Genomic DNA, 26,227 nt, shown 5'->3' with positions numbered 1-26,227 from the left:
TAATACTTGTGCAGCATTTATTGCTTATTGTTTACAACATTTACTAATCGAAGTTGTGCATTGTTAATGCACTGTGAGTTAACAAACTAACTGTGATTAACAAAGACAATGTAATAAATGTACTCAACTAACATTAACAGGAGGGCCATTTATATGGATACACCTTAATAAAATGGGAATGGTTGGTGATATTAACGTCCTGTTTGTGGCACATTAGTACATGTAAGAGGGCAACGTTTTCAAGATGGGTGGTGACTATGGTGGCCATTTTGAAGTCGGCCATCTTGGATCCAACTTTTGTTTTTTCAACTGAAAGAGGGTCATGTGACATATTGAACTTTTTGGGAATTTCACAAGAAAAACAAGGGTGTGCTTGGGTTTAACTTTATTCTTTCATGAGTTATTTACAAGTTTCTGACCACTTATAAAATGTGTTCAATGTGCTACCCATTGTGTTGGATTGTCAATGCAACCCTCTTCACCCACTCTTCACACACTGATAGCAACACCGCAGGAGAAATGCAGCACAGGCTTCCAGTATCCGTAGTTTCAGGTGCTGCACATCTTTTGTTTATTTATTTCAAAACAAAACTCCAATGTTTTTTTAATGCAATTAATTTTAATTATCAATTATAAAATACTGCCATTCAAAAGTAGTTTCACCAGCACTGATAAATATCACCTAATACTAGCTTAATTAGATGCTGAACTGACCTCCCGGTGCATGTCTGTGCCTTAATGAACAGTGATGTACACTATATTATTACCTTCCACCAGCAAGAAGAATCCACGCTCATTTTTTTTGAGGATCTTAATGGCCACATCCACCATCTCAGTGAGCGAAGGGTCATTTTCTGTGTTTCTCTCCAGCTCGTAGTTCAGGTCTGCTGGCTCGAACAAACCTGCAGAGCACAAACAACAACAAATAAACACAACAACACCTCGAACAAGCTAACTTAAACAGTGTTCACAAAACTCACCCAATAGATAATCCACGTTATTGGGATTGAGGGAAAGGAGATCCTTCTTGTTCCAAACGTAGTAACCTCTCTGAATAACACAAAGGTTAAGAGGTAAAGGAGAGAATTACAGAAAAACCATAACCTTGTATATACAGTACATAACATTTTAAGCCCCCTTTAAATTCTGTGTAAATTACAGAAAATACCATATCATTTATTAAAGATTATTAAATTTGCATGAAGGTGTTAAATTAGCATGAGGGCTTTTTATGTGCGTCTCTTTAAATGCAAATGAGCACTGTTTTTAAGAAAAAGGCGGAGCTTTAACACGCTATTCTATCAGATTTACGAGTTAAGAAGTTATAATATATATGTCAGATGCTTTCAAGTCATTGTCTTATGCACAGGATGGTGGTGTACATTCATTCATAAAATTTTTCCCTTTATTAATCCGGGGTCGCCACAGCGGAATAAACCTCCAACTTATCCAGCACATGTTTTATGCTGTGGATGCCCTACCAGCTGCAACCCATCTCCGGGAAACATCCATACTCACTCGTACACTACTGACAATTTAGCCAATTCACCCCTACAGCATGTCTTTGGACTGTGGGGGAAACCGGAGCACCCGGAGGAAACCCACACGAACACATGGGAGAACATGCAAACTCCACACAGAAATGCCAACTGACACAGCCGAGGCTTGAACCAGCCACCTTCTTGCTGTGAGGCGACAGCACTACTTACTGTGCCACTGCGTCGCCTGGCGATGTACAGAATTTGGATAAATAACAAGAAAATGCAGCAGGGTATGTTAACTTTCCTAGTAGAAAATGAAGTACATAATCTGTGAAGCTACTTTCAAGCTAATCATATAAATAAAGATTTTAATAAGTAAAATAAGGTTTTAAAATGATTAAAGAAACAATAACAGTATTTAGGTAACTGATACTGATTTTAAACAAATTTCAAGTTATTCATTCATTCATTTTCCCTTCGGCCTAGTCTCTGATTTATCAGAGGTTGCCACAATGAAAGGAACCACCAATTATTCAGTCGTACGTTTTACACAGCGGATGTCCCTCCAGCCACAACCCAGTACTGGGAAACATCCATACATTCCCAGTTACACACACACACTCTGGCCAATTTAGTTCATCCAATTAACCTGTCCTGCATGTCTTTGAACTGCACCCGCTAAACCCATGCGAGCACACAGTTTAATATAAATTTGTCTTTGGTCGTGGTATTAGTGTCTATTGATATGGTTCAGTGTAAATGTATCCTTTTTCAATTTTGGTAACTGATCTGTTGTGTTATTTTAATGTGTTTTTTTTGTATTGTTTTGATGATGATTTAATGTCATTTTATTTGTTGGACTACGTTGGTAGTGGCTAACGGGGATCTAAATAAACACAATAAACCCATAAAACGTATTAATTGTTATATTATAACAAATCCTGTCAAATTCAAAAAAAAATTGTAAATACAAAGCCTGACTAGCATGGCAGACATTGCATCTATCAATTCCGCAATGTTTCTTGTTGACACACACTCAACTCGGAAACTCGGGATTGAAAAAAGTTCAGATTTTCCATTCATAATACTGACTTTGTGGTGATATCTAAACTTTAAACTCGTAATGTGATTTTTCCGACATGACTTGAACACACCATTGTTCACAAAACATAATAGAAGTCCATTTATGAGTTATACTGGTGATGAGGATTTTCATGATTAATCTAACAAACTTAGACACCTGGGGCCTCATGTACAAAGACTTGCGTGGAAATCATACTAAAACGCAGAAAAAAATTCAGATGTATGAATCCCACTCATATTCTTTTGTACATCCGAACGTGAAACTGAGCGCAACATGCACAAGCACAAAACCCCTCCCTGCCTCCTCCCCCGTATGAATATGCTAATGACTCTACTTTGCCAAATCCAAAGGAAAAAGCAATGGCAAAAGCATGCGAAAAGAGAAGCTTTGAACAGAATGTGAATTGGAGGTGCTCCTTTCGGAGGTAGACCGGAGAAAAACTGTGTTTTTTGCAAGTTTGTCCACCGGAATTAATAACAAAAGTAAAAATTGAGTGGGAGAGTTTAGCTGATGCGGTTAACACAGTTGGGTCTGAACATCACACTGAGTGGATTAAACAGGAAATAATGGGATTTATATGTGTAAAATGTTGCAGCACCCTTAACAGTCTCAGTGGCGCAGCTCGTAAAACGTACGTCAACATATTTTGACACGTTCGAGCATGAACTCGGCTCGAATCCAGCGTCTGATGAACTAATTTTCCTTTTTTCCCCCCACTACATATCTCATTTGCCTACTATTTATCACGAAGAAGACAAGTATGAATCATTAATAAGTGTGTGCATCATATTTTATTTGCACATTTATTGAATGGAAATGTTTCTGATTCACGTATGCAAATTCATCTTTAGATGGCGCCTTTATAGCAATGTGCGTGCAGTAGATAGCTCCCATTACATTGGGAAAACAGGCGACCGCTGCAAATTGCTCTTTAATGTTTGGCTGGTCAACTGTATGGTATGGAAACCTTATATACCTGCTAGATGAACCCGTCTCATACAGCTGTCAATGCACGGCTCAGACACTTTGTAGAGTGCAATTTAACACAACTGCCTCTAGGAGTTGCCAATGGAAATAAAACAGACACGCACAAAAAATTTCCACGTTCAGTTCATCGTTAGTAAATCCAAACGTGAGCGATTCTGAGCATGAAACCTGGCGTACGCAAAGTTTTTGTGCGTACGCAGCGTTGATACATGAGGCCCCTGATCTCTGTGAATAGTCTGAGAAAATGATAACTTTAGCTGCATTATCTATACAGCATGTTACATACAGCATATTTTTACAAAATATGAAGTGACAATAACAAATTTAAAATAAAAACATCAAAAACAGCATTGAACTGACACTCATTGGTGAAGCAGTCTAACGTAAAATACATTACACTAACTGACAAAATCTTGTCGCCTTTGCATGTTTTAGGGACAACAAATCATAACTTGACTTCTAGTTGATCATTTGGTATCAAACGTGGCTTATATGAATGGTAAAGGCCTCTAGAATGTGCTTTTTTAACTAAAATAAAATATGATCATGCCTTGATGTGTAATTATTTAATTAGGACAGTACGGTCTGATTTTGCTTAGACAAAAGTCTTGACACTTAACAGAAAGTGCTCTGGCAGGACTCCCAGAGTTCATTAAGATTCTTTGGATTCATCTTCAATGCCTCCTCCTTCATCTTACTGACTGGACTGGCCAATCCTGGAGCACCTTCACCTTCTTTGCTTTTTTCTTTCAGGAGCTCTGATGTGGAGGCTAAAGTATGAGCAAGAGCGCTATCCGGCTAAAGAATTTGCCCTCTCCTGTGTTTTGTAATGGCAGCAAAAATGTCTTGATACCTCAGGCTGTTGAAGTTGCCATCCACTATGCAGATCTCACGCACACCCCCATACTGAATGTATCCCCAAACCATTTTTTCTTTCACCAAACTTGACTGATTTATGTGAGAATCTTGGGTCCATGTAGGTTCCATTAGGTCTTTTGAAGTAATTGTGATTATTGGGATGCAGTTCAGCAGATGATTCATCTAAAAAATCTACTTTCTGCCACTTTTCCAAATGATCAACTAGAAGTCAAGTTATTATTTTTTGCCCTTACAACTGGGATCAATGACAAGACTTTTGTCAGGTAGTGCATTGTAACTATAATACACTTTTCGGATATTATTCGGCAGTTGACACGTCTTCAAAAATGAACCACAATGTGCAGTGGCTTAGATGCCATCTTTGGTATTAACTTTAGCTGATGTAAACAATGTAAATCTCCAGCTGCTACAGTGAGTGAGCAGAAATGTGGAACTGCTGTATCGGTGCTGTGGGTGAAAACATGCAGATCAAGGGCCAGTAATTTATAATAATATTCCCTTCTTAAGTCACTTGGGGAACACTAGGGAATATCTGTAATACGCTTTCACAACAACAAGTACAGCTTGTCTTGATGTGTTATTAAGTGCACAGCTGTAAAGCCTGCTTTATGGGCCTCAAGAGAATCAGATGAGATTCAGAGAAGTCAATAAACAGGGCATCATCAAAAGAGCACAAATTCACTGCCAGAGCCAGGCCAGCACAGACAGAAAATGAAAAAGAGATTTGTCAGCAGAGGCAAAGCGTGGAAGCGTTTTTCTTTTTTTTTTTTTTCCTGGACTGAATTGGACATGACATTGTAAATGAAAAGATGGAATGAAGTGCCCTGCGTTTCTCTCGTTTCATCTTTCACCTTCTCTTTCACTCTGTCAATCCACTCCCCCACAAGGTTCCTGCCATCTTTGCGTGTACCATTCTGTTTCTTGTCTCCTGGATATTCCACGTCTGGGGTGTTTTTGGGGTACATGCTTCTCCGTCCACCCCCCATTATCACCTGCCCATCAAAATAATAAAAAATAAAGACAGGCGTCACAGTGTGCTCTAAAAGAAAAGCTCATTTAACCAGTTTACAGTGAAAATGCTGAACAATTATTATGAAGATGTTCAATGAAGTAAAATGTTAGTGATAGCTCACCCAAACATTCTGTCATTATTTGCTCACCTTTTTTAATCTGCTGAATTCAAAGAAGATTTTCTGAAGAATGCTGGAAACCTGTAACCATTGACTTGCATAGTTTTTTTTTTTAACTATGGAAGTCAATGGTTACAGGTTTTCAGCTTTCTTCAAAATATCCTTTTTTGAGTTCAACAGAAGAAAGTAGGGCTACACAATACTGGAAAAAGCAAACATTGCAATATTTTCATTCACTGCGATACTGTGATATAAATGCAATTTCAGCAGATGACTTGAATAGCTTGTAAAGAAATCATAATTTTAGATCTATTGGGAGGATTGTGTGAGAGAGCGTATCTGCATAAAATAAAAAATAATTAAAATGACACACATAGTCCAATAAAACAGACAAAATATGCAGATAAACAATAATTGATCATTTTCTGGGGAGTCAAACAGTATTCGGAAGCAGAAATAAAATAACTGTATAATAACAATTATTATAAAAATATCATTTTAATTAAGTAAATATTCATATAATGTTCAGTTAATCTTTAATCTATAAACGTTTAATTTATTGTCCCCAAATGGCTCAAGTTTGCTTCAAGTTTTTCAAGTTCAAGCCTTAAAAACACATGCAATTAATAAACTTTCACTCAAAGGTTAAAATCTGAAAGTACTCCACTATGTTGTTAACTGTAATGTCTGGTCAACTAAAATCCCAACTGCATTGCAGATCCTTGTGACTATTGTGGACTCGCACATTTTGATATCGATGCTGAAATGATATATTGTGCAGCCCTAGAAGAAAGAAACTCATAAAGGTTTGGAACCACTTGAGATTAATTAAATATATATATATATATATATATCAGTTTATTGTTACAGTACATTTATTTGTAGCTTTTATCTAAAATATCTTAATATAATAATCATCAAAGTATTATAGAATTGATTTAACATTGATTATTATGAAAATAATAATAGTCAATCAACATTAACAAGCATTATTATTGGTAATGCTTATTGTATAATATTATTATCAAACTATACATATTAGAATAATATTTATTAATATCCTCATTTATATTATTATTATTATTCTCATTATTATTTTATTATCCTCATTATTATTATTATTATCCTCATTATTATTATTATTATTATTATTATTATTCTCATTATTATTATTCTCATTATTATTATGATCATCATCATCATTATTATTATTATCATTATTATTATCATTATTATTATTAGCATTATTCTCATTATTATTATTATTCTCATTATTATTATTATCCAGCATATGTTTTACAAAGCGGATGCCCTTCAACACTGGGAAAGTCACTCTCATTCACGCACATACACAACGGCCAATTTAGCCTACCCAATTCACCCCACACATGTCTTTAGACTGTGAGGAAAGCCGGAGCACAAGGAGGAAACCCACGCGAACACAGGGAGAATATGCAAACTCCACACAGAAATGCCAACTGACCCAGCCGGGGCTCGAACCAGCGACCTTCTTGCTGTGAGGCGATCGTGCTACTTACCCACTGCGCCACCGTGACGCTGAATATTACATTGTTTATAAATTTAATTACTTTTTATAAGTTCATTTTAACAAGTTGTAAATTATTCATACTATTAAAATATGTATTAATAATCATTAACATCATAATCTCATAACACTTTTTTTATAAACTATTTAACTATAGACCATTTTTATAAGGTGATACCATTGGCCTATAAACATTTCCTGCTTGTTGTTAAATTGTTTCATAACTGTAAAAAGAGGCAATTCAATCATATCTTAACATTAAAACAGCTATCATGACATTATTTGTCAACATGTGTACCTTTCTTGTATTCTCGGAAGCTATGGAAATTACAAATGTAAAACAGGAAATATGTTAGGATCAATGGTATTCTTTACATTCCTCAAAATGGTCTATAATTCCAAAACAAAGGCATTTCATTTCCATTATATTCCTGTAAAACAAGAGAAGCAAATAGTAGATTACCATATATAAGAATGACCATACTCAATTCTATTCATTCATTTATTTTCTTTTCGGCTTATTCCCTCTATTAATCCAGGGTCGCCACAGCGGAATGAACCGGCAACTTATCTAGCATATGTTTTACACAGCAGATGCTCTTCCAGCCGCAACCCATCTCTGGGAAACATCCATACACTCTCATTCACACACATACACAACGGACAATTTTAGCTTACCCAATTCACCTGTACCGCATGTCTTTGGACTTGTGGGGGAAACCAAAGCACCCGGAGGGAACCCACACGGGGTTGAACATGCAAACTCCACACAGAAATGCCAACAGACCTAGCTGATGCTCGATCCAGCGACCTTCTTGCTGTGAGGCGACAGCACTACCTACTGCACCACTGCATCTTCTACTCAATTCTATATAAAACTAAAATATAAAGATTCAATAAGAATCTTACGTTAATGTCAGGGATGTTTTCAAAGAGTTGTCTGGCGATGTCTTTGCATCCGCTCTGCAGTGCTTCATTGGGCATGTCTGCATCAGAATACCAGTCTCGATCCACACAGTGGGCATAAGCAGCACTCGGGGTGGCATGGTTCACTCGCGTTGTTGTGACGATTCCCACTGATTTGCCTGGGGAAAAATACAGGCAGTGGCAACTGTTAATTGTTTCTGTAGGGACATATCTGTGTTTATCTACATGATGTACTTTTTCCTTTATCTATCCAGTGAACAAATACTGCCTATTCAGTTGTTGGATTTACTAAAGCATACATCAGTTCTTGCAGCCTTGTTGTTTCCTGCCTAAGGTCACTCAGTGATACGGTACACATTTTAATGCATCAAAAAGCTGTTCCTGCTGTACTCAGATCAGTTCAGGTTATCAGTTTGACACTGATTAGACCTTTTAAACCTCTCAGCTAGAATTTCAAATGTTTATTCAGGTCATGTCGTGCAAATTCCGCTCGGCTACATTCATTCACCTCTACCTTCAGCGGAGGACTTCCATCTTATAAAACGCTTCATTTGTTTTTATTTTCAGCGTGAGAATAAAATATGAGGACGCCGTCTGCGTGTTGCTCTCATCAGTCAAACTGTCGCTCTTCTCATTTACTCCTTTTCTTCAGATAAGGATGTGTTTTCCGCAATGCTTTATCAGCTCAACCTGGTTTTTATGCCGGTGTCACCTTTGTTTCTCTCATGCAAAAATACATTAATGGGTTTCTAGCAAAGAAAATGAGCCTGGAAACAAATATCTCATCTATATTCTAATTGCCGTAGAAGTCGGGCAGAAAGGCATTATAGCAGCTGTGTGAGAGAATTGAACAAGGCATCTCACCTGCGTCTTTAGCCCATTTAAGAATGGAGGTGACCTCGTTCCCCTGAGTGGTGTTGCATTGGGATCTCACAGCTGCTGCGCTCACTCCCACCGTGCCCTCGTTGGCTTTGACACCGCAGAGGAAAGCTGTGGCAGTGCCCGCGCTGTCTGGTACCTGAGCATTGGTGTTATACGTCTGGGGGGGAAAGAACACATGAACCATTGTAAGAGCCCCTGTCAGGTATTTGAAAGATTCTGTAGCAATATTTTGGTTTTCCCACATTAATATTAATATTAATTACATTTTTTAGATGTTATTTTTTTAGTCTGTTTGTTTGAAGGATATCTATAAGCTAACAATAACAAAATTCATGTTTAGAAAATATAGAACTGATACAAACATCTAAAGCTTTCACTTTGTCACTTCTGCCTAAATGGATCAACGATTTTTGGACATCACCTCATACTTCAGTCTCTCATCAAATTATCTGACCAATCAAATCCTCTAAAGCAGGGGTGGCCAATCCTGTTCCTGGAGAGCTACCTTCCTGCAGATTTCAGTGGCAACCCATAATCAACACACCTGCCTGTAATTATCACGTGGTGTTCTAATTAATTGTTTCAGGTGTGTTTGATATGGGTAGCAACTGAAATCTGGAGGAAGGTAGCTCTCCAGGAACAGGATTGGCCACCCCTGCTCTAAAGTATCTGACATGTCGCTCCTCCTTCTTCTCATTTGCTTTTCATTTTCGCACTTGATCTCAAGCAGAACTGTGTTGAAAACAAAATGCTATTGGCTGTTTTTTTTTTAAAGGGGTGGATCTACTCTATGTCTTACCCTCTCTTTGAATAAAAATGCACATTTCAAAGCACTTCACGGGACCTTTGAGTCAGATGATTACTTCCTCCTTAGAAAACAGGGCACCAGTCACAGAATTGCCTTCTGGCATTAAATTTAAAATGAGATAATTTTGAAATAGTTTATCGTCTGGTCAATCTGAAGGATTTGTAAGACTATTTAACTTGTTTAACTTACTGAATTATCAAAACAGTGGTCCCTTACTATAACACGTGTCACTTTTCTTGCCATCGCAGTTTCACTGATTTTTTTGTGTGCAATTTGACATGTTTTTTTTTTTCTTTTACAGCGCATTGTGTTCTGTGTCCTGCTTGGCAGTAGAGCATTGTCAATCAATTTCCTCCCGTGCTACGTCTTCTGTGTAGTACAGAATGCGTTCAGCTTGCAGTTTAGCTAGCAGTGTGATTCTAAAGTGCTGGACTGTATGTTTGCAAGTTTTCTCCACATAATGTCAACAAAACGTTCTGCACCATCAAAGGCATCTGCGGTAGCACCCAAAAGGCAGAGGAAGATGCTAATCATCGCACTAAAAATGTTGAAATTCTGAACATGCTAAAGGAAGGTAGAAGTTATGCAGCTGTAGGGCACCATTATGGAATAAATGAATGAAGATCAAATGGTTTTGTTCTTTGATTTCATTCTATAGTATAAGTGGATTTTTTATGAACTTTGAGAGAGTTTAAACAAGAGAAAAGTGTAAAAAATGTAATGCTTGTCTGAGAAAAGTATATAAAGTGTGTAGTGAGGGGTTTAACAGCCTTTAAACATCTATAATAATTGTAAAACAATAAAGCTTCTTTGCGGATATCGCCTATTGCAGATTATTTTTAGAAAGTACCTTCCAAGAATAACGAGGGACCACTGTAAATGAAGCTTTTTTTAAATAAAGAATAGACAAAGGTCACTAGCACATCTAATAAATAGACCATAAATTATGTGTAAGTTATTACATACTGAATGTGATTACGTTGATATTTGTCAAGATGAACCTAGATGAGTCTAATAACGTGATCTTTTTCTATAAAAATTATGTAACTTAGGGAGTTTTTTTTTTTTTATATTAAATGATACCAGTTACAGACATCTAAATCAAATACGAACATCATATACTGAATACACTATTCCAAGGTCTCTGGTAAAATGTTTGGTAAAGTGGTATTTTTAGGATTCTGCTTGTTGATAGATTGATGCAGGAGTCTGAGCTGGGCTGGGCCACAATGCAGTAAGAGAAAGGAGCTAAATTTCTTTAACTGTCTCAACACAAAGAAATGGGGATCCAAACTTTTGTTACTACATGAATGTCCTTTCTGGAACACACAGAAAACTGAATCCTTCAAGGTGGGAATCTGAAGCTTTGTGCAGAGCAAATCTGGAATGGATGTTTTGTAACACAGAGATGTGGATCTCTAAGGGAAGTTACTGAGAGATTCTTTTCAACAGTCTTGATCATAAAGCACCGTAAAACCAAACTCTTTTAGCACCATGAAAATCCTTTCTGAAGCATGCAGAAAAACTAGACTCCCTGGAGCCTTGAACAATCTGGAACAAGCAGAATTTGATCTTTTGAAGTTACTGAAGCTCTAGAAGATGGAAGTTCTTGACTTCATGTTTCTCTTCATGTTAAGCAATGACTTTATACAGCAAATTAAACAATGACTATTTTATGAAGAATGTTTGTATCCTTTCTGGGGAGGGAGATATTTGCGAACAAATTGCCAATTTAAGATCTATGCACTGTGATTGGATGACACTATCAGAGATGGCCACTGACTGTGTGTGGCAGATATTTGCAAAATCCACAGTTAGTAAATTGTAGTCCATGGTTACAACTGTGTTAGAATTTTTCTTTGGATAATTCAGTTTCCAAAGCAATTTTAGATTAACCTAGTCGTTGTGCTGAAAAATATAGAGACCAAATATCAGTACATAATGTTGTACTGAACCTAAGCAATCCTTTATATACATTAACAAACAAGGTTGCATACAAATGAGTAACTCATTCTCATCTCATACTCAAAACCTCATATAGTATCTCATACTCATTACCATATGGTTAAGTGAATAGATTAGGAGTAGATTTGCTCCTTTGTATGTCCCGTTTGTGAAATAGTTTGTGATCTGTGATGACCTTCCTTTCAGTAGTTTAGTGAGATTGTGGCTGATCGTTCACATGATGGTGACGCAGGGAAAATGATGCTGAATAGGTTAGTCTGTGATGCTGATATTGTCCTTTTTTGTGCCTTTCAGCAAATAAAAATAGCCTGTTTTTCAAGTGGTCTTTCTCCGAGAACAAAAGACAAATGGTGATGGTAAATGATGTGCTTAGTCCTGTTGTCAACAACTAATAAGCTTAAAAAACAAAGCAGTTCCTGGGGTTAAAGCTAAAGAAATTTATTCCAACTTCAATTGAGACTTGTAATTTCCTCAATGGTTGAGTTCCTGATTTAGCACTGATCATTACATTTGCATAGTTTGTTTTGGAGGTCTTATAAATATTCAAACAAATGCTAAAAGTAAAAAATACTTAATTTTTTTATAATACACAGCAGCATCAGCTTTTTCATCAAAGTGTCTGAAATGGTTTGTTTAAGGATATAATCTCTCTACACCCCTCCACTATGAGAATCTACTCTGCTCTGATTGGCCAGATTTTTACTCTTGTGTTGTGAATGATCATCTTTTATAGAGCTCTGTGTTTCAATAGTTAAGTGTGTTGTTCGTACATGCTTTTTACATCTGAGCAACATCACAAAAATCTGAAATATTGCTTCAAAGGAAGAGATGGAGATGCTTGTCCCTGCCTTTATCTCTTCACAGTTGGATTATTGTAATGTACTGTTCACTTGTCTGAACAAATCTTCTATGGATCGATTTCAAGTTGTGCAGAATGCAGCTGCGAGGCTTTTAACCAACACTAGTAGGAGGTCTCACATTGCTCCTGCGCTTACAGCACTTCATTGGCTTCCTGTTAGTTTTAGAGTCAATTTTAAGATTCTGGTAATTACATATAGAGCTCAGTCTGCATGGTCAGATATATTCAAGATCTTTCACGTAGTCACTCATGTAACCCGTCTCTGAGGTCTTCTGGCAAAGACCTTTTACCCATTCCCAGAACTCATCTTAAGACTAAAGGTGACCGTGCCTTCTGTGTTGTGGCCCCAAGGCTCTGGAACTCTCTCCCTCTAGCACTGAAAAGTCTGGGATCCGCTAAACCTTTTAAAAAGTATTTAAAGATTTTTTAAAGAGTATTTAAAGATCTTTTTGGTCAAGCTTTTAATTAACAGTATTGCGAGTTAGTATTACATTGGTGTTTCTACACTTGGATATTTAACTTGTTTTAATATGTTTTCTTTTATTGATATGTGTAATTTTACCTGTTTTTCTGGTTTTCTTTTAAAGCACTTTGTGACATAATGTCTGTAAAAAGGTGCTATATAAATAGACCATTACTTTAATAATGCTATAATCAAGCAAACCTCAGTTGCTTCAGTCCAGCGAGTGATGATAAGAATTCACAGAAAAATAAGCCTAAAGTCAAACATTTATAAAAATATACTAAAAATGCTTTTATTTTGTAACTATATATATCACTCAGATGACAAAAGGCACGCAGCAGTATTTGTTAAATTTCTCAGCTGATCTTAAATCATGCTGGTTATGTAATTTTAAAATGTGTTAAATACGATACAGCACGTTTTAAATAAACATTCCGACAGAAAAATTAACATGAAGCCAAAGGAAAAACAGCTGACTACACGTAGAAAACAATAACTGACCATCTTTAATAATGACTGATATCTGTGAAATATGTGAAAGATATTCCCAGAACTGTGGCTGACAGTGAAATCAAACTATGATTTAAACAAGTCCACTGTGTCCCGGGGTGGATGACTGCATGGATTATGAACACAAAGCAATGGCATGATGGGATTACAGCATGCAGGATGTACCTTAGAGAGGGCGACGTGGGGAAATTTGTCCAGTTCCAGTTGTGTTTCCTCTCCGTTCTGTCCACTCAACTGACCCTTTAAAATCCGGGCTGCTGTGACTGTAGGAACACCCATCCCTACAAACACACACACACACACACGCACAAAAGACCAGGTTAACACAGGCTATTTTAACAAGATATGCTTCCTTCAGGTGCAGACTGCTGAAAGATTTATTGAACATGATGTCCCTGAACCTTGCCTGTGATTGAGATATACTATTTATATTATGTTCAATAAGCGTTTTTCAAATTAAATCTTGAATAGTGTGAAGTGACCTTGTTAAACCACATGGTACATGACACTACACTAAAAAGTATCAAGCTTGCAGATCTATAATAAACAAAAACAATTGCATTGCAAAGAAACAACTGTCAAGGGGTAAAGATTGAGGTTATGAAAATTTTACATAAACAGTCACTGGCCACTTTATTAAGTACACCTGTTCAACCGCTCATTAACGCAAATTTCTAATCAGCCAATCACATGGCAGCAACTCAATGCATTTAGGCATGTAGACATGGTCAAGATGATCTGCTGCAGTTCAAACAAAGCATCATAATAGGAATGAAAGGTGATTTAAGTGACTCTGAACGTGGCATCGTTGTTGGTGCCAGACAGGCTGGTCTGAGTATTTCAGAAACTGCTGATCTACTGAAATTTTCACGCACAAGCATTTCTAGGATGTACAGAGGATGGTCTGAAATAGAGAAAATATCCAGCGAGCAGCTGTTCTGTGGAGCAAATGCCTTGTTGATGCCAGAGGTAAGAGGAGAATGGCCTGACTGGTTTGAGCTGAAAGAAAGGCAACAGTAGCTCAAATAACCACTCGTTACAACCAAGGCATGTAGAATAGCATCTCTGTATGCACAACACATCAAACCTTGAGGTAGATAAGCTACACCAGCAGAAGACAACACTGAGTTCCAGCTAAGAACAGGAAACTGAGCCTACAATTCACCCAGCCTCGCCAAAATTGGAAAGTAGAAGATTGGAAAAATGTTGCCTAGTCTGATGAGTCTCGATTTCTGCAGCAACATTTGGATGGTTGGGTCAAAATTTGACGTCAACAACATGAAAGCATGGATCTATTTTGCCTTGTAACAGCGGTTCAGGCTGCTGGTAGTGGTGTAATGGTGTGGGGGATCATTTCTTCATTAGTACCAATTAAGCATTGTGTCAACGCTACAGACTACCTGAGTATTGTTGCTGACCATGTCCATCCCAGTGTGCCCATCTTCTGATGGCTACTTCCAGCAGGATAATGTGCCATGTGATATAGCACAAATCATCTCAGACTGGTTTCTTGAACATGACAATGAGTTCACTGTACTCAAATGGCCTCCAAAGTCACCAGATCTCAATCCAATAGAGCACCTTTGGGATGTGGTGGAACAGGAAATTCACATTATGGATGTAAAGCTGACAAATCTTCAGCACCTGCGTGATACTGCCATGTGAATATGGACCAAAATCTCTGAGAAATATTTCTAGTACCATGTTGAATCTATGGCACAAAGGATTAAAGCAGTTCTTGTAAAAACTGAATAATTGTGTTCAACTCTGTACTAGTAAGGTGAACCTAACAAAGTGGCCAGTAAATGTAGATCTGGTTTTAACTCCTTTGTTTTTCTTGCTGAAATGAACACCCCAGGGTCCATATAAAAAAGCAGATATATACACCACATAAACTTTAAGTGCACGAAAAACTATAACAATTAATTGGATGAAGGCACACACTCCAACGATAGCTCAGTGGAGAGAAAAACTGGAATCCATCTACAGAATGAAATGTATGACTGCCCAACTTCAATTGACACTGGACATATTATACAAAGATGGGCACCTGTTGCTTTCTATTTGGACACATTAAAAATTAATTACTGACCAGTAAGAAACCTTCACTTATTTCCAGCTGTATTCTTGAAAAATGATTGTGTTTTTTATTTGTATTATTTCATTTTTTAGTATTGATATTTCTTTTATTATTTGAACTACTGCTGCTCTCATGGAATGTTTAGTTATGTGTTTGTAAATTGCTTTAATGTATAAAAATACATTTCAAAAGAAAGGAAACAACTCCATAAACCTTATGCAATGTTTATATGAAATCGTGAAATATTACAAAAAGTGCTACAAAATGTCAAATAGGAATCTGCCTTTTGTTCATCTGAACTAAATCATATTGAAGTGCTCTGGAATATTAAAAGTGTAATTATGTAAGTGTACGAGTGCTCTCAATGGAATAAATGCACATGTTTGTTCATAGCGAATCCATCTATCCTTTAACTTTGACTTGAAAATGATTTTGCAAGCAGTCTTTAGTGTGATGAGATGAAAAGATGGTGTACCGGAAAATAACGCTGACAAAAAAAGAAACCTTTTTATTGAGATGTAACAGTGCCGGTAATGTAGACTCATTCACAAAAGCAAGCCATATTTTATATAAAATATATAATAGCCCCGTTTGCAGCCTGAACTGAATGAAATTAAAAGAGTGTGCTAGAAAATAATGGTAGGAGATCTTTTATATTGACATGTATAAATGTGCTACAAATGTAGACTGACTATTATGTTATTCATGTTTGCAGTCCAAATTGAATGTGATGAGATGAAAAGACTGCTAAATAATGTCAAAAAACTTTTATATTGAGATGTAACATTGTTTGATGTTCAGTGTAGATTGATTCACACAAAAAAAACACACAGTGTGTGGTTAGATTTACAAAAAGGTGAAACTTTTAAGTCTTTTTTTAGATTATCAAACACACAATGCAACTCCAGATGTACATCTTGGCCCTAACAGAGAGTTCTTTCAATCTGTTACACAAAACAACTTAATATAGTTACTGTTTGAATCGGCTTGTTGTATTTCTGAACTCAATTCTTGAACTGTAAGATTGGCTGCTAAAGGTATGTTCACACTTGGCAGATTTGTTTCGATTACAAAAGACGGGTCACAAGAGGAGTTTGACTGAATTCACTTAGACTTTATACATTTTATAAGCTATTCATGTTTCCGCACACAACAAATGTGTTTAACCTGGCACGCAGTATTGTTTGGGGTGTTGTTTAAGTTACTTCCTAAAGCAAGCAATTAGGAATACAACGATTTTTATTTTGGTTGTATGATTATAATCTGAGGAATAATCATGGTTATTACGATTATTATGCATTCATTAATTTCAAAACACTACTAGTTTGGTAAATCACATTAAAACTCCTTATATTTTACAGTGGTATTTATTTCTGCTCAGTAACCAAATTATACAGCACAAAATAATAGTAAAAACAAATGATAGTCCATTTCTCTCGCGTACATCCATTGGAAATAACGAACTCACGCATTCAAAACACACAGTTTGTGAATGCCCTTAGTTAATAGCTTCAGCCATAGTTAATCAAGTGCTCGTAGGTATTACACTCTGTGTACAAGCTTGGTAGAAATGCAATGATTATAAATTTTGGTTGTACAATTATAGTTTAAGGGAATAATCACGGTTATCACGGTTATTAAAGGGCCATGAAACCCCCTCGTTTCAGCAGGGTGTTTTCACACCTCTACTTTGGAAAAAGTCAGAAAAGTGGGCGTGTCCAGCTTCGTTTAGGGGGGAGTGTCGGAGGAAGAAAAGAGGCATGGTGTGGGAGGGTCTATTTGGGCGCGCTGACTTTCAGAGTCAAAACACACACACACACACACACACACACACACACAGAGAGGGGACAAAGTGACTGTTTACGTGGAACACTGTAGTCGAATTGTTTGCCAAATTATTAAATGGTGGACTTTAACTGCAGTTTGGCTTTTTCATTCAGGGAATTCATTCATGTCCCTCGCGACAAACGAGATATTTGATTCGAGGAACTGCTCTAAGCGTGTATTTTTTATGCAATGTTACCACACGGTGAATGAGAGAAAAAAAAACTCAGCATTTCCCGGAAACTTAAATGCACTCAGCAGGTAGTGTCAGAAAGCCGCCTGTGTTATTCCAGTCACTAAATGCGGTGAAAATCCTACACAAGGTTAAAGTTTGGTTGTAGTGCTAACATGTTTACACTCGGTCAAATAGTTAACTTAGTTCAATACGAACAATCTGAATAAACAAAGAGCACTGGTCGCTCACTTACCAAATCTGTAGAGACAGGACAATCACCAGCAACTAGAGCCGCGTCTTTATGAAGAGAAGACTACAAGCAAATCCGGATCTCAGCGTTTGCAGATGAGAACAGCTCTCAGGTAAACAATGTTCCTCCTTAGACACGTAAGTTATTGTTGTTCATTTCTAAACACTACTAGTTTATTAAATCGCATGAAAACTCGTTATATTTTAAAGTGTTGTTTATTGTTGCTCCACAACTAAATAATACAAAATAAAATAAAAAACAGTAGTTAATTTTTTGGCTTAAAAATAGGCGAAACAATTTGAAATTTGAAATAGGTGAAACAATTTTAGCGTAATAATATTACACTGAAAATAAATGATAGTACAATGAATGAATAAATAAATAAATAAATAAACTATTTGTCTGAATTAAATCTAAGCTACATATTAGTTATGTATTTCCCTTTTAAAGAGAGCAAATGTAGTCAAAGGCTGCTGAACCTCTGGTTGAAAGGCACTTTTGATCAATTATATTATGAACTTTTTTGGGTTTTTTTCTTTTGTATTTTTTTTTCTTTGCAGCAGAAATATGAAGCTGACAGGTCAGTTCATGTCACATGACTCGTGGTGCGTTTGCTCCATTCTTTCAACTAGGTATGCATTTAAAGCATGAGTGCAGCCCACGAGCCATATGTGCACCAGCCATGCACCTCCATTGAAAATAAAGAACTTTTGCACACAAAATGCAGGATATGTGAACGCCCTTAGTTAATAGCCTCAGCCATAGTTAAGTAGTTAAGTAAAGTGGATTTTTATAGCGCGTTTATTGTGTATGGCCATACACCCAAAACACTGGAGGGGGTCTCTCTATATCCCCACCAGTGCCCAGCTTGGATGATGCGATGGCAGCCACAGGACAACAGCGCCAGTCCGCTCACCACACACTAGCTATTGGTGGAGTGGTGAGACAGTGATACAGCTAACTTAGTGGATGGGGATGATTGGGAGGCCATAATCATGAGGGCCGATGGAGTGAGAATTCAGGGTTACAAGAAGTACCATGGGATTTTTACCCACTGAGAATCAGGACCTCAGTTTAACATTTCTTCAGAAAGATGGCACTAACTGGCAATTTGGTGTCCCCTTCACTTTTACTTGGACATTAGGACTCACACAGACCGCATGTTGAGTGCCCCCCTACTGGCCTCACTAACACAACCTAGTTTTTCCTAGATATTTTTTAATTAATATTCAGCTTAAAATGCAATTTAAAGGCTTAACTAGGTTAATTAGGTTAATTGGGCAAGTCAATGTATAACAGTGGTTACAATCAAAAACAAATAAGGCGGCTAATAATATTGACCTTAAAATGTTTTTTAAAACATTAAAAAATGCTTTTATTCTAGGCAAAATAAAACAAAATACGATTTTCTCCAGAAGAAAAAAAAATATTATAGAAAATACTGTAAAAAATTTCCTTGCTCTGTTAAACATCATTTGGGAAATATTTAAAAAAGAAAAAAATCACATGAAGTCTAATAATTTTGACTTTAACTGTATAAAGTTCATAGAATTACAAAAGAAAACTATTCTACTCTTGATTTGGTTGACCTTTTAAAATATCTTAATGCTTGAAACAGCAGGTCGGCTGATGCAAATCTTCCTGTACCTCTGCTTCAGCTTTCAGATAATCCTGTAGTATGTGAAATCATCTTTTTTTTCTTGTGTGTGGTATGTGGTATTTATGTGGTAGACAGTGAGCAGTAAAATAAATCTACATGACAGCGGTTGAACCGAGGCTTCAGAAGATATATATTTTTTCAGTTCTTTGTGGCTCTATCGCTTTCACACGGGTGTGGTGAAAGATAAAGCGAAATTCTTCCTTTCTATTTCTGCAAGAACAATCAAGCTGCCTCTTCCTTCCTTTTTCCCTTTCTTTTGTTTTCCAATGTCATGTTTATATCAATTTTTTTTTGTTTTGTTTTTCAAGTTTGGCTAGAAGAAACTCACTGCGGAATCTGAAGTTCGACCCTGACCCTGGTTAATGTGTCTTCATGATGTTCATACACTATATTAATGCTTAATTGTTCATCATACATTTTAACAGAGCTTTTAAAAATGATTAACACTTTCCTTCAGAGAAAAAAAAACACACAAGCTTCACACATGTTAAGATTTAAAAAAAATACAAAAAAATATGTTGACCACAAGTGAAGCAAGAGTAAAATTCATGCAAAATTCAGCAACATTTTAAGGTGAACGTGTAGGCAAATGTCAAATGACATGTACATCAAAGGGTTAGTTCACATAAAAATGTAAATTCTGTTATTAATTATTCGCCCTCAGGTCGTACCACAGCTATGAGACCTTTGGAACACAAATTAGGATATTTTGAATGAAATCCAACAGCTATCTGATCATCCATGTAGACAGCAACAATCCCAGGAGGTTCAGACCTTCAGAAAGGTACTGAAACACTATTGTGAAAACATCTCCAATGGTTTAATAGACCACTGCTGAAGCTACAAGAATAAGTTTGTGCAGAATAAGTTTGTGCATTGTGCACACATCAAACTAAAATAATGGAACTGCTAGAAGAAACTGCTGAATAAAGTCATTACTTTTGCTTCATGTGTGTACCAAAGTATTCTCCTAGTTTGATAATATTCTCACTGAACCACTGAAAATTGTTTTATTTGTGTATTTTTATGGGCTTTTATGGGGCCACACTGTGGCGCAGTAGGTAGTGCTGTCGCCTCACAGCAAGAAGGTTGCTGGTTCGAGCCTCAACTAGGTCAGTTGGCGTTTCTGTGTGGAGTTTGCATGTTCTCTCTACGTTCTCGTGGGTTTCCCCAGGGTACTCCAGTTTCCCCCACAGTCCAAAGACATGCAGTACAGGTGAATTGGCTAGGCTAAATTGCCCGTAGTGTACGAGTGTGAATGAGTTTGTGTGGATAATTCCCAGAGATGGGTTGCGACTGGAAGGGCATCCGCTGCGTAAAAACGTGCTGGATAATCCTGTGGCGACCCCTGATTGATGAAGGAACTAAGCCGAAATGAAAATGAATGAATGAATTGACTTTTATGGATTTTAATGTAACAAATCAGGACTAATTTTGCTGTTGAGGTTGAGAGAGCTCTCTAATTTTGGAAACTGTTTTTGCTTTTTCAAACAAGCTACATACATGCTTTCTAAATGTATTCAGTGCGCAAGAAGTGCATAATAAAACATTTCACAATGAAATAACATAGTATTAAGTTTAATAAAGACAACTGTAAAATTGTCTTTAAAACATACAACATAAAATAAATGTGGTGATAGACACTTGTTTCTTCAAAAAGTCCCCATGATGCTAAAGCTTCTTTTAAACCTTTAGATATATGTTCTCCAGTGTGATCTTTTGGGAAGAATGCTGTTTGCAAATATCGACTTTTCATTTCAAAGTTGTCATTAATATAGTGGACCGTTAAACTTGTGTACGGCTCCATTGTTCTGTTGGACCACATATCTATGGTCGTGGCGAAGCATCCAGTACACCTGCATGCAGTTTTTTTGTGATGCTGTTTTAAGTGTTGGAGCAGATTTGTAGTATTGCTCCGTTTTGTTGGATTAATCATTTCACAAGTCTTGCAAATTACCTTGCTCTGTGACATATCCTCTCTCCTGAATCCAAAATACACCCAAACGACTGACGTCGAATTTCTCTTTGGCACCAAATAATTTCTTTTTGACCTGCATCCATATTTTATGTTCTTTCCTCGTGCTCGCCTATTCAGTTCTGCCACTCAACTTCGTCATGCGCGGAGTGAGCTGGTTAACATCTTTCTCCCGCTCAGCTTAGCTGTAATTGCCCGGTGCGCTGCGTCAGCTCTGATTGGTTAACATATTAAAATCATGCGCACAAGAACATATTCTGAATAAAATTCTAAATAAATTAATAGATAAAAATTGCAGCCTTATGCGGTTTAGAAATTGCATGTGCTTTTTTTCTTTTTTATTGCGATTAATTGCGCAGCCCTGATGTGAAGTTTATTTATAAACTAATTTCGAGAGGATCATGTGCTTATGATTGACCACCGCTGGACCCACATTAGCTTATACGTGATTCACCAATCAGACGATTCCTAAGTCACTATTAATAACCATAATCTTCATATCATATTCATCTTTATCTTGAAAAATCTCCCCTTCCTCCCCTATTCCACCCCCTTTCTCCTAGATTGTGTGCCACGGTGGCCAAGTGGTTAGCACTGTTTTCTCACAGCACGGACGCCACTGGTTTTAATCTTTACTAGGCCAGTTGTGCTCGTGTGGGTTTCCCCAGGGTTCCCCAGTTTCCTCCCACTGTCCAAAGACATGCATCATAAGTGAATTAACTAAACCAAACTGGCACCATTGTCAAGTTCCTAGCCAACAGTATTCTTTGCTCATGTAGCAATTCGTCATTAGCTTCAAATAAGCAGGGGAGTTCTCGAGATCTTTCGAGCTCGGTGGTCTCTCCTGGGACAGCATGCTAAACAAGCTTATCAATCATCAGCTAAGTGTGAAAATTGGTTGGTTTTGCGTTATTTTGAGCAATTTCGATTTTCTTTTTTGAAACGAAATTTTGAAGCTGGGTCACACCGATCAGATCCTTGCGTATATTCTAGTGTGTAGACTGGCTGTCTGTACCTGGGAGTACTTTGTGACGTCTCTGAGTGTGCACCATTAATTCATGAGAAAGACTTAGCTCAAACCAATCAGCACGCTCTATTGTCTATGCGGTGCAACTTCATTAAAATGCGTTATAGCTTGAAGACTGTTTACCTGTACAGTGTTCAGACGGCAGAGAGACGCCACATTGTGTTGCCAAAACAAGTGGGAGAAGAAGAATTGTTTGGAGATACGGGTCATCAGTGTTGCTTTTATAATTTGCTGCAACAAAGGTTTTGCTTTCTTTTACCCAGCTGGACTCAGATGTTGATTACAGTACACACAACGCTTGACAGAAATACGTGTCTACGGAACATTTTTTTTACCCGAGAGCTTTTCTCATCTGGAAATGGTGAAATCAAGATTTCACAGTCCTGTCTCTACAAATTTGGTAAGCGATAAGTGGTCTTTGTTTATTCAGGTGGCAAGGTTAGTTCGTCTCGTCAGCAGTACTCTTTCAGTGTTTAAAGACATACCTTAGTCATTATGATTTCTAAGTTACTAAAGTTTATGGTACATTAATATCACTGCAATATTATACACTGTAAGATCTGCTGTAAATGCTGCTTTACGAGTGTAAACATGTAATGCAACTGTTACCGTCGTGTAGAATTTTCGCCGCATTTTGTGACAGGAATAACACACACGACTTTTAGACGCTACCTTCTGAGTGCATCTAAGTTACAGAAAAATGTGGAGGGTTTTTTCTCTCATTCACCGTGCTGTAAAAAACATTTCATTAAAAATACACGCTTCCAGCAGTTCCTCGAATCAAATATCCCGACATGAATGAAATGTTCCTGAAGGAAAGTGCCAAACTGCAGTTAAAGTCCTCCATTCAATAATTTGGCAAATAATTTGATTACTGATGTTTATGTAAACACAGTAACTGTCTTTCTCCCCTGCGTCTGTGTGTTTGTTTCCAAACTAGTGGTGTGAAAACATCCTGCTGAAACGGGGGTTTCGTGGCCCTTTAACAAGTCAGGACTATAGGAGGATGAGGGAGCTCTCAGATTTCATCTAAAATATCTTCATTTGTGTTCTGAAGATAAACAGAGTTTGGAGTAACCCGAGGTAAATGTGAGTAAGTAATGACAGAATTGTCATATTTGGGTAAACTAACCCTTTAAAATGTTCTAAAAGCTCCCATTTAACTTGTGTCTCACTCATGTTTCACCTTGTGTTTCTTATTTTACATGTCATTTTTAATACTCAACTGCACATGTAAAGCTTATTGGGTTTTCCTGTAAGGCTTGTGTTAGACATGATATTGCACAAATAGTCGAATATTTTTATACTGTAATCACACAGATATTTTATAATAGAAATCAAAAGGAGTCAATGAACAATATGACTTACCATCACCCTCAAAACATATTACGATTGAAACACTGAAGGCATCTGGTTTGATGATTTATTTTGGTATTGTTTATGGGCTTTTAACAAGTCAAGACTTGCTATTAATAGAGCATGAGAGCGCTTTCAGATTTAATCTAAAATATCTTAATTTGTGTGTTGAAGATGTACAAAGGTCTTAGGAGTTTGGAGTAACCTGAGGTAAATGTGAATAATTAATCACTGAATTTTTATTTTTGGGTGAACTAACCCTTTAAAATGTTCTAAAAGCACACATTTAACTGTTTTACCATGTGTTTTACTTTTAGTAAAGTTTACATTTCATTTTTAAAACATAACTGCATATGTGAAGCTCATGGGGTTGTTCTGTAAGGCTTGTGTAAGACTTGCTTTTGCACAAATAGTTTTCAATTATTTCAAGTCATCCTCCTGTAAACACACAAAGATTTCATGGTAAAAATTAACAGGCGTCAATGAATGGCGTGACTTACCATCTCCAAGAAATAAGATGATGTTTTTGGCAATGTTCTTGTTGAGTTCTTGAAGCTTCAAGGCATCTTTAAGTGAGCGTTGAGCAAAGTCCCTCCAGAAATCAGGCCGCTTCTCTTGCTCTACAAGCCGTGAGAAAACATGTTTACACTTTTACCCGCAAATTATAACACACAAGCAGCAAAGACGCTCCTGCAAAACAAGATAATGACCATGGTCTTAAATGGAAGTCTTCATTTAGAGATTATAAGCATGCTAGGCTAAGCTGAGGTGACTTTATCAAACAACTGAATTTCTATTTTATCCATGTCTTATTCAGTCCGCTTAAGCTTCTTAAATCCACAATCATGTCAATGAACATGTCTGGGAGCATCTGACCCCGAAGGTCCAATCTTCTTATGGAAGCTAATGTATATTTGAAATTTGTTTTATTCTATGTCCATACTTGAGGCAAGGTCAAATCGAAGGCTATAAAAGCTTTGGTGTTTTAGTGTTAAGAAAGCACTTATCTGGTATTGGTCGCTTTGAATGATGTGCTGTTGAAAACATGGACAGAATCAAGGAATAGAAGCATGAATAGGGACTTTGAAGCCTAACAAAAATGTTGAAAAATAGAAAATAGTGCCATTTATGAAATCAAATGTCTTTATATTGAACAAGACTACTGTTAAATGTACACAGAAGATTAATCATTAATTAATAATAATAATAATAATATATTTTATTATTATTATTATTATTGCTGTTGTGATTATCATAGTTATTATTAATAATATTGTTGTTGTTATTGTAGTAGTATTTAACTTCATTCAAAATAAATTAGTTTTAAGAAGTTAAATTAAATTTACAGTTGTTCATTCATTACTTTAGCTTAATCTGTATTTCAGAGGTCACCACAGCGGAATGAATCACCAACTATTCCAGCATTGCTTTTACGCAGCGGATGGCCTTCCAGTCAGGAAAACAGTTATTCTTCTATGCTTTTATTTTAATAATTAAATTTGATGGAAAGGAGGGAGGGGGGTGTTAAAGTCTTAATAAATTGCGGTTCAACTGAAAAACTTCCCAGCAGGAGGAAGAAATCAACGTGACGTCAGATTGACATTGTGCCCCAACGTCATGGGGATGTTGCATTTTATTTGAAAATAAAAATCGAGTTGACGTCAGAACTCAACGTCAGGCCGAAGTCAGTGTCCAATTTCTAACCTAAAATATCAATGTTTAATGATGTTACAGCTTGACGTTGTGTGGACATTACCACTATGACGTCTATCAGACGTTGGATTTTGGTTGCCATACCCGATGAATAAATGTCAGTTTTTGTCGTTAATTTGACGTTAGTTTCAGATGTTGGCTCGACGTTGGATTTTGGTCACTTTTCAACACAACCTAAAATCAACCAAATACCATCGTCATTTCTTGTCATTATTGGACATCAGAATAAATTTATCCCTAGACGCTGATGCTAGACATTGAATTTTCGTCACCTGACATCATGACCTAAAGCTGACCTAATATTAACGACCTATGAGGTTGTGTGCCTGCTGGGTTTCATAGTTTTAATTAGAAAGATATTTTTGATACATTCCTTTTTTTTATTAAAGCAGAGTTTGAAATTTTTTTTTATTGTAATAAAATAAAATTAAATTGTAATAAAAAAACTAAAATTGGGAGAAAAATAAAATGAATACTATAAGGTAGAGGTGCAATCCTTTTCCAGCTATTTTCCTTTAGAGTTTAAACCCAACTTAAATTAGATTCAATGGAAATTATTATTAGTATATAATTAGTATATATATATATATATATATATATATATATATATATATATATATATATATATATATATATATATATATAT

At 36.6% G+C, this 26,227-nt stretch overlaps 2 protein-coding genes across 2 annotated transcripts in view; one reads left to right on the top strand and one right to left on the bottom strand.

Annotated features, from left to right (window-relative positions):
* Positions 1 to 26,227, top strand: part of ece1 (endothelin converting enzyme 1) — a 133,622-nt gene that overhangs the window by 50,343 nt on the left and 57,052 nt on the right. The window lies entirely within an intron of this gene.
* alpl (alkaline phosphatase, biomineralization associated) overlaps positions 1 to 26,227 on the bottom strand; it is a 43,204-nt gene that overhangs the window by 9,686 nt on the left and 7,291 nt on the right. The window contains 7 exon segments of the mRNA NM_201007.2: positions 768 to 902; positions 981 to 1,050; positions 5,283 to 5,423; positions 8,017 to 8,192; positions 8,899 to 9,073; positions 13,687 to 13,802; positions 24,369 to 24,488. Coding sequence (NP_957301.2) covers positions 768 to 902; positions 981 to 1,050; positions 5,283 to 5,423; positions 8,017 to 8,192; positions 8,899 to 9,073; positions 13,687 to 13,802; positions 24,369 to 24,488 — 933 coding nt within the window.

Source organism: Danio rerio, chromosome 11, assembly GCF_049306965.1.
Source record: "Danio rerio strain Tuebingen ecotype United States chromosome 11, GRCz12tu, whole genome shotgun sequence".
Lineage (NCBI taxonomy): Eukaryota > Metazoa > Chordata > Actinopteri > Cypriniformes > Danionidae > Danio > Danio rerio.
Note: the sequence above shows the minus strand (reverse complement) of the source record. Positions and strands in the feature narration are given on the sequence as shown.